The 17,392-nt window shown below is 41.4% G+C and overlaps 2 protein-coding genes across 8 annotated transcripts in view; one reads left to right on the top strand and one right to left on the bottom strand.

Annotated features, from left to right (window-relative positions):
- The window catches only part of LOC116262382 (serine carboxypeptidase-like 35), a 32,875-nt gene that overhangs the window by 14,788 nt on the left and 695 nt on the right, over positions 1 to 17,392 (bottom strand). For 3 of the 5 annotated variants that reach the window (XM_050080028.1, XM_050080027.1, XM_050080026.1), the window contains exons 2-3: positions 15,386 to 17,321; positions 15,130 to 15,290 (exon numbers count right to left, since the gene is read on the bottom strand). In XM_050080028.1, coding sequence (XP_049935985.1) covers positions 15,130 to 15,280 — 151 coding nt within the window. In that variant the 5' untranslated portion in view covers positions 15,281 to 15,290; positions 15,386 to 17,321. The remainder of the gene's footprint in view (positions 1 to 15,129; positions 15,291 to 15,385; positions 17,322 to 17,392) is intronic. The other 2 variants (XR_007574431.1, XR_004174452.2) reach the window with 1 other exon arrangement.
- On the top strand, positions 624 to 5,421 carry LOC116262381 (zinc finger BED domain-containing protein RICESLEEPER 1-like). 3 transcript variants are annotated; one of them, XM_031641701.2, is made up of 4 exons: positions 624 to 907; positions 2,602 to 4,549; positions 4,650 to 4,708; positions 4,854 to 5,421. In XM_031641701.2, exons 2-3 carry the CDS (start codon positions 2,604 to 2,606, stop codon positions 4,690 to 4,692), a joined length of 1,989 nt encoding a protein of 662 aa, XP_031497561.1. In that variant the 5' UTR covers positions 624 to 907; positions 2,602 to 2,603; the 3' UTR covers positions 4,693 to 4,708; positions 4,854 to 5,421. The 3 variants fall into 3 exon arrangements, with proteins under 3 accessions (XP_031497561.1, XP_031497560.2, XP_049935982.1); XM_031641700.2 differs by having other exon boundaries at positions 4,650 to 4,705; XM_050080025.1 differs by having other exon boundaries at positions 2,659 to 4,549.

The raw sequence follows: 17,392 nt of genomic DNA on the forward strand, positions 1-17,392 counted from the left end.
TATAAAACTATGTTGTTGGAGCTGCAAAATGAAAAATTATATAGAAATGCCCCTTCTAACTTAATACCAGTTGTATGACCTCCAGTCCATGCAGCGGGACAGTCCTTTCTGCTGCAGGCCTATGGTGCAAGTGCATATGCAGATTCCTTAAAGAACTCAAAGTGCATGAAGAGAAGAGGGAGAAGAGTCTGCAATACGCTGTTTTATTAGCTTAATAATACAGTACATCATGAATGAGATAAGCAAGGAGACTGAAACCTCACTTATAATGTACTTTTAGTGACTTAGGTGGGATGTACTTGGGTAGCGCTCTTGACAATCAATAGAAACAGAAGATAGAACAGCTAACAGTTTAGAATAAGCCTGGGCACCGGGCCGGGCCGCCGCCGGGTACCCGGTACCCGGCCCGACTCGGGCCCGGGCCCGGGCCTTGAAAAAATCAATTTCGGCCCGTTAATTACCGGGCTCGGCCCGGCCCGGTAGTTAACGGGTCGGGCTCGGGCCCGCCACTGTGCTCGGCGGCGGCCCGAGAGGCGAGAGCCCGATACTATTATTTTTAAAAAAAAAAATTAACTTATGAGTTATGTAGGGTTTCAGTTTTCACTCTCTCGATACTTCCCTTCCCTGTTTGGTTGTTACTTGTTCCTCGCCGCCGTCGAGACTCTTCAGTGAAGACTGCCTTCTCGTCGCCCAACATTTGCCTCCTCCGGTGACTGTCTGCCTCCTCCGGTGACCGGTCCTCCCAGTTGCCATCGCCGGCGCCCAATTAGGTAGCTGCTCAGAAGAGGCGAGAATCTGCTGGAATCACGCCAGAACGGTCCCAATTAAGAGGAGAACACGAAGCTTTCAGGCCACTCGAGTTCGGATTGAAGTCTGCATGATCCCGTCAAAAACCACACGTTTTGAGGTTCGTACTGCTCTTCTGGTTCATGTTCACTTATCTCCATCTCCTCTTCGTTATCATCTAGGACAGAGACCATATAATTTGGAGGCGCTTAACTCTAATCACTGCTCCAATTAGAAGGAATCAAGATTGTAATAGGGAAAATTCAAAATGGAAGGAAAATATTTAGCCTAGTAGATTCCTAGTATAATTTCAGCCTTCTTTTGATCATATATAAGTTCTTATTGCAGTACTTCTGATTTTCTCGCTCTAGAACATGCTTCCTTCCTGCATTTATCTTCAAATGCAGTAACTTTGAATGCAAGATCTGTAGATCAACATCAACTCGTCAAGTTGCCCCTACAATAAGATCTACACAAGGAAAAGCATTATTCTTTCATTGGTTATTTGAACAATGCTGGCCGACAATCCTGTTCTTTGTATAGATTTCTGTTGTTGTGTTTCTTTTATCAACGCGTAAGTGAGTCAAATATATAATTGGTTGCAACCTTTTAAAGAAGCTTCTGCAAGGAACCGAGCGCGCTCTTGTGTCCTTATACTGTGCCCATTACCTGTTTGGTAAGTTGTCTGAGAGAACTTGACTTTGCAGCTGTGGTCCATTACCTGTTTTCTCATTTGTTTCTTTTCTTTGTAAATTCTATTACTGTGGTGGGAAAAAAATACGCCAATATCAAAACAAGATGCTACGCTACATCATGCCTCGTCTACTAGTTTGGGATGAGCAGGAACATATCTCAAGCAGCCATTTGCAGTCAAGGGCTTACTGTTCTTAGTATGACCTTTCTGTACCTGAATCCTGGAAAATTGGTTTTCAGAGACTTCATAATTATAATGTTCAACGCAAGATTTATTTCTGTACCATAATTATAATGTTCAACTGAATTATTGACGAGGTAGAGTGCAAGGCTTTGCCCAGTGCAATGGAAAAAAAGAATGCAAGAAATAAAAGCAATTTGATGCATTTATCTGACATTAGGAGCACTTTTTATTTTTTTTTTGAAGAAGAAGAATACGGGTTCCATTTATTTTGTTGTCAGCATACCATGATCATTGAAAAGGCCATGACAGTCGACAGATGGGTGCTTCTTGTAGCTAGTTCAAGGTGAACAAAAGAGTAGGTGGCATGAGTTGGTGCTTCTAAGACTCACGTGGCATGAGTTGTAAAATAAGTTTTTTTTTTAAATTTTCTTAAACATTCTAAAATAGTTATTAATTGCTTTTTTCAAAAGATTAAAAATGTCAGCGTGTTTTTTTTGGGGGTTGGGAAACCAAATGGAAACCAATAGTGAACAAAGATCGCCTGAAGCTATACAAAGATGCTACCATAGTCCATAGTCGTTGTAAATCTTCTCTTACTTAGCATGAGTTACTAATGGAAATTGCTGCTCAATTTTGTGTATGTATGGGAAGTAACTCGTGGCTCATGGTGATGTGGCCAGTTCTACTTGGACTTGTCATGTGCTATATGATGTGGTCACAAAATCAAATATCTATTTCATGGAATAGGATATGTGAAACTTTTATGTAAATTTGGTATGAGCATAAAAATATATGTATTTACAATAAGTTTTCTATACATATGCCTGCATAAGAGTGAATTCTTGTTATTCTTGTTATTACCATCTATGCTCAATGATGTTGGTCTTTAGTATGTTATTGTTTTGGCTATTTACATGTGTCATTTCAACTTATGTCAGTTATGTCGCCTGCTTCTTCTGATAAAGAATATTGTCCAACTTCTAATATGGAATCAGTCGAATCATCTACTGAGAGAGAAGCTGTCTCAAAGAGAAAAAGGACTTCAAAAGTATGGATTGATTTTATATTGGTTACATATAAAGGAGAAGAGTTTGCCAAATGCAAACATTGTGGAGAACGACTGAAAGCAAGCAGTGCTCATGGAACTAGCCATTTAAGTCGACATATGAAATCTTGTTTAAATAGGCAAATCAATGAAGGAAAGCAAAGAACTTTATCACTTGCAGTTAATGACTCTGGTGCTACTTCTATAGGTATACAAAAATTTGACATGGAGTTTATAAGAAAGTTGATGTCAAAGTGTGTAATAGCACATGAACTTTCGTTCAATTTGGCAGAATATAAATATCATAACAAACTTCTTCAAGCTTGCAACCATAAGTTTGTTCCATTTTCTAGAAGAACTTTGAAAAGAGAAATTATGTCAGTGTACAAGGCTGAGAAAGCCCGACTTGAAGGATTTATAAATGATTCTACGCAGCGAGTTTCATTGACATTTGATATGTGGACTTCACAGCAGACATTGGGTTATCTATGTGTGACAGGACAATATGTTGATAGATATTGGAAGTTGCATGCTCACATGTTCAGTTTTGTACATGTGCCTCCGCCACATAATGCAAATAGTTTGTGTGAGGCTTTATTAGAATGCATCTCTAAATGGAACATTCAATCAAAGTTATTTTCTATTACAGTTGACAATTGTTCGACGAATGATAGTGCAATAACTACACTGAAAAGGAACTTAGGAAGAAGAAATCTTATTCCAATGCAGGGGCAACATTTGCATATTCGTTGTGGTGCGCATATTCTAAATCTTATAGTTCAAGATGGTATGCAGGATCTGCATGATACAATTTCAAAGATTCGTGAAAGTGTTAAATATGTAAAGGGATCACCAAAGCGGTTACATTCCTTTAAGGATTGTATAAGAACAGTGGGCTTAATTGGTACAAAGAAATTAACTTATGATGTTCCAACTCGATGGAACTCTACATATGTTATGTTGAGAGATGCATTGTTCTACAAAGATGCATTTCAACATTTAGCTTCTATAGATCCCAATTATACAAATTTACCTTCTGATGATGAATGGTCTTATGCAACTACCTTGTGCCAGTTTTTGAAGTTATTCTATAATGTTACAAATATCTTCTCTGCCACTAGAAACGTAACAGCTAATGTGGTTTTTGAAGAAATACAGAAGGTACGCAACCATTTGCGTAAAAATCGTTTGGCAGACAATGATTATATAAGGTCATTAGCATACAAAATGCAAGAAAAGTTTGACAAATATTGGAAAAATGACTATAATGTCCTTTTTGGAATTGCATTTGTCTTAGATCCTAGATCCAAACTGGGATATTTGAAGTATGTGCTTGAGAGTTTAAATGAAATTGATGCAATGGTACAATATGAAAAAATAGAGAGTAGTCTTCATGGATTGTATGTTGAGTACAAAAACGTGTATGGTACAGACAATGAAGAAAATGAAAATGCAAACAACGCCATTGTTGATTTTGAAGAAGAGAGGGCTTCAACTTTTTCAAGAGATGCCTTCTTCACATATTACATGAGTTCTGCATCTTCTCAAGTACCTCGCACAGATCTGGAAGCATATTTAACTGATCCAATAGAACGATCTCGGCCTAATGAAGACTTCAATATATTATCTTGGTGGAAGGCAAATGAAAATAAATATAGAGTTTTATCCAAAATGGCTCGAGATATCTTGGCAATCCCTATATCCACGGTTGCATCTGAGTCTGCATTCAGTACAGCTGGAAGAATCATTAATGATTATCGATGTTCAACCACTCCCGAAACTGTTGAAGCACTAGTTTGCACACAGAGTTGGATTCGTGATGAAGATATCTCATGTGAAACGTAAGATGTTCATTGTTTAATGTTAATTTTTAATCTTTTTTTTTTGTCTTTCATGATATACTAACATTGTAGTTTGCTTGTGGTGATGTGTTTTTTGTAGTTTTGAAGAAAAGGAAGAATCTTCTGGTGACGAATTAGCATGAATTATATTTCATTGTGGTAAAACGTTTCTTTGACATTTTATAACATTGTAGATTGGTTTCTTATGCTATAAGCATAGTGTTGCACCATATCAAATCAATCTTATTGTCTCTCTTTATCTCTTTGCTTTCTCATGCAAATTCAATGGGTGTGGTTGTTACAGTGAAAGCACATATGAAGGCGAAGGATGTCACATAACAAAGCTTGATCAGATTTTGTTCAATGGGAAGACAACGCTGGTGTTGCTCTTGTTTGCTCAGCCCTCCTAATATATATGTAGCATGCTATGTGGGTGGGATTTGTACTCTTTTCCTGCCTTGGTTGTTAAGGTGGTTTGGGATCTTGTAAGTTCGGAAAGGAAGATATCATGTGCTGTTTGGATAGCTGGTATTATCACTAATATGGAGATACAATGTTCAATCATGTACTTTGACACTATTGGAAAACAAGTGCAACTTCTATGGATTTCTTTTTTACTAAGGCTGCTTTGCTTTGTACTTGGGTTCTAAACTTAGATGCTATTATGTTCTTGATTTTGTGGAGCTTTAAAATACTTCATGAGTCCTTACTCCACGCCCATGTAACGAACTAACTATGTAAGGTTTCTTACAATGAAGGACTATTGTTTTTACATGGGAGTTTATGTAATGTGGTGCCCTGTCCGATGTATCTATGTTTGGGATAAATGGCTGTTATTTGCTTCAAATATCATATGAAACTACCATCTTATAAAAAATTATTGGTTACATGGTGATTATAGAAGCAAACAGAACCAAAAAACAGGTTTGAGAAACAAGCCCGGCCCCAAAAATTCCTGGCCCGGCCCGCCAAAAGCCCAACTGAGCCCGCCCGGCCCGTTATTAATTGGGCCGGGCCGGGCCTTGGGCCTTGACCGAAGCCCGGGGCCCGATATGGCATGGGCCCGGCCCGGCCCATTTAGAAACGGGCCGGGCCTCGGGCCGACCCGTTTCGGTTTTTGGGCTTCATTTTTACATTCTTATCGGGCCGGGCCGGCCCGGCCCGGCCCGATGCCCAGCCCTAGTTTAGAACAGCTAACGTGGTTGATGGACCATATAGAGGATTATATTATAAGAAATATAGAACAACTAACATTTTAGTTCTTGTACAAAATTATACAAGAAGCAAACTAGTGTGGACAATACAAATAATGTCGTGAAGGATGTGCTTGGCCACACGCGCTCGTCTGAACATGATAAGAATGAAATTGCGTGCATTTATCATCTACTATTATGAATGGCAGACCACAGAAGTCCATCCATGATGTTGGCGTACCTGCTGAAGTTCACTCTCTTAAGTCAACAATTAAATAGGTAACTACGGGAAAGTATTATTCTTTTCCTCAAGGACTTTGTCTCGAACCTCTGTTTTGTTGTTGAAGAGTATTTCTGGAATATTAGAAAGTTAGAGAGGAGGTCTTTAAATGTTTTCTTATAATTGTTGGACTGTTCTTGTAAAGTGTGTAACGCCAACCCTAATCTCTTTTAAAGAGGATTAGGGTTACGTTAATGATTAATCTTTTTGGCTCTCTCTTTCTCTCTCGTTCTCTCCTTTCCTCTACATCTCTCTCGTCTCTCTCAATTTGTAACATGGTATTATAGCCCTAGATCTAGGACTGTGCTATCTAGGGTTTCACGTTCCTTCCTTCATCTCTCGCCTCTTCCTTCAAGTTAGGGTTCACACCTATATTTTTCTGTTAATTTCAAGAAAAGCAAGTAATCTATTTGGTAAATGAGGCTAATCACGTTTAACATGTAGAAACATGATTAGCACCCTTGTGTTGTTGTTGCCGTGAAAGACATGGAGAAACGTCGATGAAGTTGTTGCCGTGGAAGAAGATGGTGGATCTGATCAGGATGCATCAGATCTGGATTTCTGTTGTGGAAGAATATCTATGTCGCTCAGATCTGTTTATCAGATTTGATTTTCTGCTGCTGTGAAGAAAATCTATGAAGTCATGTATCAGATCTGCCCTAAACAGATCTGATTTTCTGAATTTTTTTGTTGTTGTGGAAGCAGATCTGTGACGTTATATATCATCAGATCTGCCCTTTTGTTGTTGTGTGTGGAGTCACGTTGTTGTTTGAAGATGTAGTTTTGATGTGAGGAGCAATATCTGCAAATCGTGAATGTGAAATCAGCAAAGTGAGGCTTTGTGAGGTGTGGACTGCCGCTAATCTTAAGTACAAGATATTTCAGTTGATGTCGTTGAGTTCTTTGTCGTGTGGACAGCAAGTTTTATGAGAAACTGCCGTGCTTAGGAGTAGCAGCAGTCTTTTGTCGTTGGGTGAAGAAGTTTCAGTCATCGACTGAAACAGTTGGTTCCATATTGCTGCCTGTTTTATAAAATTTCCATATATGCTTGTTTGAGAAAGTTCAGATATTGCTTCATGTTTGAGATATTGTTGTTTATTTGAGAAAGTTTCAGATTTGTCATTAGAGTCACAAACCTCTACTCCAAATTTGTCTGTGTTGTCATCCTGTATTCTGATATTAGTGGACAGCAACATCCTAGACTCTTAACGTGTACACCAGTTGGGTTTTCTTCATTTACTATGGCTGAAAACAGTAAATCTGAGGGCTCTACTGAATACAAGATGGCTGGAAATTCCTTCTCTTATGGAACCACGATCAAGGTTAATGGTTCAAATTATGAAATATGGTCTATGGTGTTCATAATGTCTGTGGCTACTCATAGGAAGAAATATATTCTTGAGGAGGATGAGCCTACTGAGAAAAAAGGAATATATGTTGCGTGGGGTGAAGATAATTACATTGTTATATCTTGGAGTCTCATATAGCCCCAACTATTGCATATTATACCAAGGCCAAGGAGATGTGGTCTTTCCTGAAGAAGACATACTCGCATGCCACTAATGTAATTAAGATCTTACAATTGGAAGAGGAGTTATGCAATATAGGGCAAGGGGATCACGACCTATCTCACTCATTGTTTATCAAGCAAGGCTAATCGGGCATGGTGATATTGATTGTCTACATGGATGATATTGTTCTTACTGGGGAGAATGATCAAGAGATAGGTCAAACAAAAGAGTTCGTACTGCAACACTTTGTTACGAAAGGCCTTGGACAATTCTGTTATTTTCTTGGTATTGAGGTGGCTCGTAGTAATAAAGGAGTTGTAGTGTCTCAAAGGAAATATGTTCTTGTCCTTCTGCAAGGAAACAAGACTATTGGGGGCTAAACCTGCCATACTTCTCATGAATCATCGCATTCATATACATGATGATGACTCAGAGCCGTTTGACTCTAGATCTTATAGATCTCTGATAGGAAAACTGTTATATTTGACTGTCACTCGCCTCGACATTAGCTTTGTCGTGAATAAGTTAAGCCAGTTGATGGAAAAACCTCGGAAGGTTCACTGGGATGCTGCTCCACTGATTGTCAGATACTTGAAATCTGCTCCAGGAAAGGGGTTATGGTTCAAAAAGGGAGAATGTGTTGACATCGAAGCATATAGTGATGCTGATTATGCAGAGTCTGTAGATGACAGGAAGTCTACTACAGGCTTTTGTGTATTTGTGGGAGGTAATCTTTTCCTGGAGGAGCAAGAAGCTGAATGTGGTGGCTCGATCTAGTGTTGAGTCGGAATATAGGGCTATGGCTCAAACTGCAGCTGAAATGTCGTGGGTTAGATCACTACTTTTAAAGTTGGGTGTTGCAGTTAATCTCCCAATGAAGATGTATTGTGACAACAAGGCAACTACATATATTGCTAACAATTTTGTCTTCCATTGGATTGCCACTATATTTGGGACCTTATTCAAGAAGGAATTGTTAGCACTATTCATGTCTCCTCAAAAGATCAGGCAGCTGATATCCTCATCTTCCCATAGGCGATTTTTTGAGATGTTGTAACAAGGTGAGCATGATTGATATTGTTAAAATAGATGTAATGGGGAACCGGGTCCATTTCTGGACCCGGTCCCATGGGGCACGGGTACCGAGGCCGGCTCGGTACCCTAGGCGGCATTCTTCTCTCCCTCCTATATAATCTTCACTTAAGTGTAATTGTGTGATTAAGTGAAAATAATTTTCTCTCTCCTAGGGTTGCGGTGTGCACCTAGGTTAGAGCTTCCCGTGGTTTTTTCCTCTTTCTGAGGTTTTTCCACGTATATCGTGTGTTCCCCTCTTCTTCTTTCGTGTGTTGCATGTTTCTACATGGTATCAGAGCCGTGAGATCGTTCGGCTTCGTCTCGTATTTTCGTAGTCGCCCTTGCACCGCAGCCGCCTGCGCCGTTAGGGTTTCCCGCGCCGCCACCATTGGGATCTTCTGCGCCGCCGCCTTCAGACGATCCAGCGCCGCCGCCTGTTGCCGCTTGTGACTTCCGCTGCCGTGGGTGTCTCCTTTTCCGTCGTCGGTCGATCCAGCGCCATCCCATCTTTCCGCTGCCGTGAGTGTCCAGCGCCGTCACGCCTCTGCGTCGCCGCCGTCGGGCGATCCAGCACCGTCGCCGACACCTAAGGTTCCGTGTGGTGCTGGTGTTTCAGCCGCCGCCGTGCTGTCTTGTTGCTGCCTGGGGTTGTGTCTGACTTGACTGCTTGTGATGGCGGAAGAGCTTGCACCTAAAAGTGATATGGCCTTTGACGCGGGCAGCGCTCCCAAGAGCGAGATCTTGCCGGTTCAGGTCACGCCCATTCGTCTGACTAAAGACAATTATCTTTCTTGGTTTGCTGCTCTCGAGATTGGGATAACGAGCCGTGGTCGTCTTTCCTATATCACAGGCGACAAACCGGCGCCCAGCAAAACTGATCCTCAATGGGCAACGTGGGTGTTGGAAGACAGTCAGGTTAAGGTATGGATCATCAGCTCTGTGTCTGCTGATATTCAGCCCTCTTATTCTGCGAAAGCCTACTTCGTTTGATATGTGGACTGTGCTTGCAAGGATGTATGGTCGCAAGAAACGGGTTCTGCGTACGTATCAGATTAAACGCAGTATCTATTCTCTGAAACAGGGTGACCTGTCTGTTGCCTCCTTCTATGCAGCCCTGAAAACTAAGTGGGAGGAACTTGATTATCATGTGAATGATAACTGGGACTGTGGTTCTGATCATGCTCGGTACTGGGAAAAGGAATGGATGGACCGGACGTTCCTCTTCCTTGGAGGCTTGCGTGATGAGTTTGAATCCATTCGGAGTCAAATTCTCAACTGTGATGAGATTCCTGGAATAGAAGATGTTTATGCCAGAGTGGAATCAGAGGAACAAAGGCGTCAAGTGATGCAAATTGACCCTAGTCACGGGACTGGTCCCTCGGCCTTTGTTAGCCGTTCTTCTGTGTCTGGACCACGCCCTGTTAGGCGATGTACACATTGTCACAAATCAGGACATTCTGTTGACTTTTGTTGGGATCTTCACCCTGAGAAGAGACTTGTTCGTGGTCGCCCTCCGTCTAGTCGGCGAGGTCCTCTTGTGCAGGACTCAACTCAGAGTGGTTCTTCAAGTGGTGAAAAATCGAGGCTTTCCCCTGATCAAATCAAGGAACTACAAGCTTACATCAGTCGCCTTTCTACTACGTCAGAGGACACATCTACGTCTGATGGAGTTAAATTAGCTCAGGCTCTTGTTGCTACAAGTGATCAAGGTAATTCCTCTCCTGGTGATTGGATTGTTGACAGTGGGGCTACTCATCATATGACCGGGGACCCTAAGATGTTTCAAGAATACAAGTTGACTTCTGGGCAGCAGCGTGTTTCTATGGCTGATGGTTCTTCTATTTCTGTGGCTGGAAAAGGGAGTTTCTCATTACTGAACAAATATTGTCTTCATAATGCCCTGCATGTTCCTAATATTCCCGTGAATTTGTTATCTGTCAGCAGTATTACCAAAGAGCTAAACTGTAATCTAATATTTTCTGCTGATCGTTGTGTACTACAGGACTTGGGGACGGGGCAGAAGATTGGGATTGGTTCGGCTATTGATGGTCTCTACAGAATGCCAGTACAGGTTGCCTCTGCTTTGATTTCAGCCACCAGTGGACAGTTATCTGACGTGGAGGACAGATCCGCTATTATGCGCTGGCACGAGAGACTTGGTCATCTTCCTTTTCAGTTGATTAAACAATTGTTTCCTAAGATGTTTCGGTCTGTTTCTTTGGACACCTTCGCCTGTGAAGTGTGTCAGTTGTCTAAGCATGTTAGGGCCTCGTACCCTATTTCGTTCAATAAAACCAGCCGTCCTTTTGCTTTGGTTCACTCTGATGTTTGGGGTCCTTCGGGAGTGCCCACCGGTCGTGGTTTTCGTTATTTCATGACTCTTATCGATGACTACTCTCGTTGTACGTTCGTGTACTTGTTGAAAGAACGTAGTGAGGTTCCCGGCATTGTCAAAAACTTCGTTGCATTTGTTGAAACTCAATTCCAAACCCCTGTTCAGACCCTTCGTACTGACAATGCTCGAGAGTATGTCTCCTTATCCCTTGATGACTTCTTGCGAAGCAAAGGTATTATACATGAAACATCCTGTAGCTACACACCTCCTCAGAATGGCGTGGCTGAAAGGAAGAACCGTCATTTGTTAAATGTCACCCGGGCCCTTATGTTTCAACGTCATGTCCCTAAGCGGTATTTGGGGTGATGCACTTCTCACTAGTGCTCATCTCATTAACCGTATGCCTACTCGTGTGTTGAATGGACATTCCCCTTATTCTGTTTTGTGGCCTAATCAGAGTCCCTGGCCTTTGACCCCTCGGGTGTTTGGGTGTATTTGCTTTGTCCATGATCATAGTCCCACTCTCAAGAAACTTGATCCTCGGTCCATCAAAGCGGTCTTTTTGGGGTATTCCTCCACTCAGAAGGGATACAAGTGTGTTGACCCTAGCACTTCCAGAGTCTATGTCTCCCGGGATGTTACATTTCATGAACACGAGGCATACTTTCCTGCGAATCCTCTTCAGGGGGAGTGTTTAGGTGAGAGAGTGGACGAGTATTCTTCGCATCAGTTGATTCAGTTCACAGATTTCTTGGATTACACGGCTAGTTCTCCGAGTGTGAGTGTGGATGACACAGTCAGTGAGGACAGAGACAGTCAGATGGAAGGGGGCCCTGTGGAAGAACAGTTCCGTGATCATTTGTTTGGTCAGGTATACACCAGGAAGAAGAATGATGTGATGGAGGTTGTTGATGTTACCAATCCCGATCTTGTGAGCTCCCCGGATGATCCAAGTCCAATGAATGAAGATCTTCCCATAGCCCTACGCAAAGGCACCAGGTCATGTACTTCTCACCCTATTCAGAGATTTGTCTCGTATGCTAAACTCAGTAAAGACTACAAGTGCTTTATTACCTCTTTATCTATGGCTGTTATTCCCAGGTCAGTGGAGGATGCCAGGGAGGATCCCAAATGGCTACAGGCCATGACAGAGGAGATGGACGCCCTGGCAAAGAACAATACGTGGGAGGTTGTTGATATTCCTAATGGAACTCACTTAGTTGGTTCCAAGTGGGTGTTTACTGTGAAGTACAAACCTGATGGCACTGTAGAACGCTATAAAGCTTGTCTTGTTGCAAAGGGGTTTAGCCAGAAATATGGGATTGACTATCTTGAGACGTTCGCTCCCGTTGCTAAACTGAAGACAGTAAGGGTCATCTTAGCTCTGGCAGTACAAAAGAAGTGGAGCATGGACCAACTTGATGTCAAGAACGCCTTTTTGAATGGGCACCTTGAGGAAGAAGTCTATATGAGCATGCCGCCTGGATATGCGCAGAAAGGAAAGTGTTGTTATCTCAAGAAAGCATTGTATGGCCTCAAGCAGTCCCCTAGAGCGTGGTTTGAAAGACTAAGGGTTGTGATGAAGACTAATGGATATAAACAGGGAAATGGTGATCACACCCTCTTCATCAAGCAGAGAAATGGTCTGGTGAGCCTCCTACTAGTATATGTTGATGATATGATTGTCACAGGTGATGACGAAGAAGAAAAAAGGAAGATGAAAGAAACGTTAGCTGCTGAATTTGACCTCAAAGATTTGGGTAAACTGAGGTATTTTTTGGGAATTGAGATTGCTAGATCTGAGACTGGTCTTGTTATGAGCCAAAGGAAATACACTTTGGACCTTCTAAAAGAGACAGGTAAACTGGGATGCAGGCCCTTTCTTACTCCAATGGAGTCTGGCACAAGGATAAGTATCAAAACTGGGACGATCTTGGATGAGGAAGGAAAAGGGAGGTATCAGCGGCTGGTTGGTAAACTCATTTATCTCACCCTTACTCGCCCGGACATTACGTATGTTGTGGGTGTGTTAAGTCAGTTTATGCATACCCCTACTGATTGTCATTGGAAAAGTGCTGAAAGAGTATTGGGATACCTAAAGAATGACCCAGGGAAAGGACTGCTCTATACTCGACAAAGTCAACTCAGTATTGAAGGATACTCTGACGCCGACTGGGCAGGTTGCACAGATACTAGAAGGTCTACCACAGGATACTGCATCTTTCTTGGAGGTAACCTGGTGGTATGGAGAAGTAAAAGACAAGAAGTTTGTTCCAGGTCCAGTGCTGAGGCTGAATACAGGGCGGTTGCCATGGGGGTTACAGAAATGTTATGGCTCAAAATTCTGTTAGCAGATATTGGGGTGAAAATGGAAGAGAAGATGAGGATGTATTGTGACAACAAGTCGGCTATTAACTTGGCAAACAATCCAGTCTTGCACGACAGAACCAAACATGTGGAGATCGATCGCCATTTCATACGGGAACGCATAGATTCTAAGGAGTTGATCCTGCCCTACATGAAGTCTGAAGATCAAGTTGCTGATGTTTTAACTAAGTCTTTATGTACATCTCAATTTGAGAAAAATGTTAGCAAGCTTGGCATGTTTGACATGTATGCCAAGCTTGAGGGGGAGTGTTAAAATAGATGTAATGGGGAACCGGGTCCATTTCTGGACCCGGTCCCATGGGGCACGGGTACCGAGGCCGGCTCGGTACCCTAGGCGGCATTCTTCTCTCCCTCCTATATAATCTTCACTTAAGTGTAATTGTGTGATTAAGTGAAAATAATTTTCTCTCTCCTAGGGTTGCGGTGTGCACCTAGGTTAGAGCTTCCCGTGGTTTTTTCCTCTTTCTGAGGTTTTTCCACGTATATCGTGTGTTCCCCTCTTCTTCTTTCGTGTGTTGCATGTTTCTACAGATATATATGCTCCAGCTTGAGGGGGAGTGTTGAAGAGTATTTCTGAAATATTAGAAAGTTAGAGAGGAGGTCTTTAAATATTTTCTTATAATTGTTGGACTGTTCTTGTAAAGTGTGTGCCACCAACCCTAATCTCTTTTAAAGGGGATTAAGGTTACGTTAATGATTAATCTTTTTTGCTCTCTCTCTCTCTCTCTCTCTCGTTCTCTCCTTTCCTCTACATCTCTCTCGTCTCCCTCAATCTACAACATTTGCAAATGAAACTAGCATACTTTAATGAAAATAAATTATTCTTCAAAAGGAACAGGAACTCATATTTCATGATCCACTTGCTTTCGGTACTGAAAGTTATATCCAACCATACTATTTAGTGGCAAGGTACCGGGAAGAAATCAGATTTAAACTTTGGCCCATAATGAAGTTAAAATTAATTAGTACAAATTGGCCAGCACAGATCAGTTCATCCCAACCCTCCCCCCCCCCCCCCACATTAACTTAAAAATTAAGGTCAAACACCATTACAACCGCTAATTTGTCTGTGGGTAGCAGAATGACGGGTTTTAGGACCATTGGTTTGGTCATGGCTGGCCTGGACATGTCTCTTGGAATGTCTCATTTGGAAATGGAAGTGATGGTCCATATCACCGGAGGAAGGAAGAACTTAAGTTTAGTGGTCTGCTTTCAAGCCACAATCCCAAAATTGATTTTCTAGTACCAACAGAATAGTTTCTAACCTCTGTAAAAGACCAGGAACAAAAGTCTTGTTTTTGTAATTGTAGCTAATAGTTTTTTGAAAATAAAACTCAAATATTGGTGACATTGCTCTTCCTTTTGATTTTATTTTACCGGAAAACGTTCAAACTTCCATTCAAACAACAGCTTGAACAACTTAGGCTAACCTTTTAGCTCGCAAAACAAAAAACATAACACTTTTAAAAATAAAAGAATGCAATGGCAGCAACATTCCCTTCAGGAAACCGAGAGCAAATCCCCCCCTGCCACCACAGACGAAGATCTCGACGACTGTATGTGCAGTGAAAACGAGAGAGACATAGCTAAAAGAAACAAAAGTTCAAAAATAAATAGGAGGGATGAAGCCCAATCCCAAAACGAAACCCCCAAGAAACGGAACCATGAAACATTAGAAGCCCAAAACAGCAAGGAAGGAAGAAATGTAGAACGAAAACGGCCAGTGAACTCGAAACCATTCTCAATAGCAAAACAGAAACAAAGGGCATACAAAGAGCAAGACAATAGTGATTTCTTACCTGAAAAACACATGCAACGCAGCAGTTGGTATGCTAGAGGGTTTGAGAAGCAGGTCGGATGAGTTGCCGGAGCAGAATGTTGCAGGAGGCCAAAACTATTTGCTATAGGAACACAAGTATATGGAGATATGAGCAACACAAGCGAGGGCATGAGAACAAAGCTACGGAACAAAAAGAAAAATTCAGTCGACAGGCGTTTCAGGGCATTGCGACAGTTGAAGAAAAGGGAAATAATGGGACAGAGAGAGAGACAAACAGATCGCCGGTCGAGGGTGTTGCAGGTCGCTGCTTCCACTGCGGCTGCACGGCGTGAAGAGTAGGCCGTTTCAGGGGAGGCAGATGCGGACCCTCTTGGCTGTGAAGAGGAGGCCGACACGGAGAGAAGCCAACAGGCAGAAAATCGTTTCCAGAAATTTATTTCCACCCCGAGGGTGGAAAAGAATTTCCGAAATAAAAATTTCGAAAATGAGTTTAACAGTTACATTTTTCGTCCATTGTTTGATGGATTGGAAATTTTTTAAAAAATTTGAATTTTTTTGCTATAGGTACAATATATTTATTGGCAAGCAAACGTGCTCCAAGGGCCGTTTGATGGATTGGAAACTTAGAATTGAAAAAATATTTCTGGAAATAAGTTTCCTGAAATAAATGAATGGGAAAAATCTTTACCGTTCTCATTTTGATAAGTATGTTAAATTTTCAAAAAATTATTTTAGTTTGATAAGAAAGAAACATATTTCCAGAGAGACCACCAGTTCCCTACTTGAACACCTTTTGGATATCTAGTAACATATCATACGACTGAAAACACTCAAGCTCTTCATAGTTCATAGGACTCTGTTAACTGATGGAGATCACACTGCACGTTGTATCCTATATGCGAAATGTGGTACATTAGTGCTCAACTTTGAGAATCGACAATGAAAAGTTCTTACCGAAAGACCTCCAATTTCTTCCTATGTACCAAGGTTTAAAATCCAGTGAGAGTGCAGAATACGCTTAAAGCAGTCATCCATAACAGCACTGCCATCTTCAAATAGCCTTAACAAGTCAAAGATCAATACTTTCTTGTCAAAAGCGATTTGCAGAATAGATACATGTGCAGCAATCGTCTGATGCGTATGCGCCCAGTACAGAAGAGAAGAAAGTAAATTGCAGTAACTGGGTGTCCTTATTCCATTCAGGTTTCATCCTTCTGATCTCTCCCGTGGATGGACAAGCAGCTGCATTTGTGACTTCTAGATAGACAATAAATCTTATATTGTTTTATTTGTAGTTCCTACTTGCTTGCTATTACTGACACCATGGCAAAAGAAGTTCCAGCACTTGTAAACGTGCCACTACCCTTTTAACCATGGTGCCAGGCTGTCTTCCTAGGTAAGAGAAAGTACCCAACATGCCAATCATGAGAGGAGCTGACTCATTTGCAGTCAGTCCCCATATATGTTGCCTTCCTAACCACTCAAAAGCTGCTAAAGAAGGCACTGATTCATATTGAAACAAGTTATATAGATGCATCATCTGATACATCTTGTGCTATCTGCAACACGTCTTTTTTTTTTTCAAGTGCTTAGCTGGCATGGGATTTCCTTTCAGAAACTGAGATTCAGAATTATATGAAATTTGAGCTGTTCTTTCCTTTGAATAAGTTGGCCATTCTCAGGTCGGGATAAGAAAAATGTGTTCCTGTCATGCAGCCTCGGATGACTGCAGATTGTTTTGCAGTTGCCACATTATTGTTTCAGCAGAAAAATCTTAAAACAGGAGAAACACAAGATTATCAAGATAATAATCTGACACGAAATGATTGTGTAGTTTAAGTTTTCAACATGTGGAACAAGAGAAGGAAAGGAACTGCATAAGATACAAACAATAGGCTAACTGAATTTGATGCACACTATTTTCTGTTACTGCTACAAACTATTGTTTCCATGAAGCTCAAATACTAGCCAAGCAGGGGAAACAGAAGAGGCAGGAAACAAGCAACAGTATGCAGCATATATCAAATAAAAATAAGGTGATATTCCATACGAAGAATTGTACACTGTGATTGTAGAACCCACCTTATTGGGCTTAGTACCCTTGACATAATTACCTCTCCATTCACAATGCAGGTACAAGAAAAAAACATCATATCTTCAAAAGCATTCTTGAGGACATGATTTCTTTCAACTACAGTTACGCACCAAGAACTGTATAACAAAAAATATAAAATCACATGAAGGAAGAGGAAACAGAGACCTTGGAGAGAAAAAACAGAGAC

This window comes from Nymphaea colorata, chromosome 10 (genome assembly GCF_008831285.2).
Source record: "Nymphaea colorata isolate Beijing-Zhang1983 chromosome 10, ASM883128v2, whole genome shotgun sequence".
In the NCBI taxonomy this organism is placed as follows: domain Eukaryota; kingdom Viridiplantae; phylum Streptophyta; class Magnoliopsida; order Nymphaeales; family Nymphaeaceae; genus Nymphaea; species Nymphaea colorata.

Coding starts and splice junctions, on each gene's coding strand:
- LOC116262381 (XM_031641701.2), top strand. CDS start 2,604: ATGTCGCCTGCTTCTTCTGATAAAGAATATTGTCCAACTTCTAATATG. Junction 4,550..4,649: donor GAAGATATCTCATGTGAAAC/GTAAGATGTTCA, acceptor TGTTTTTTGTAG/TTTTGAAGAAAAGGAAGAAT.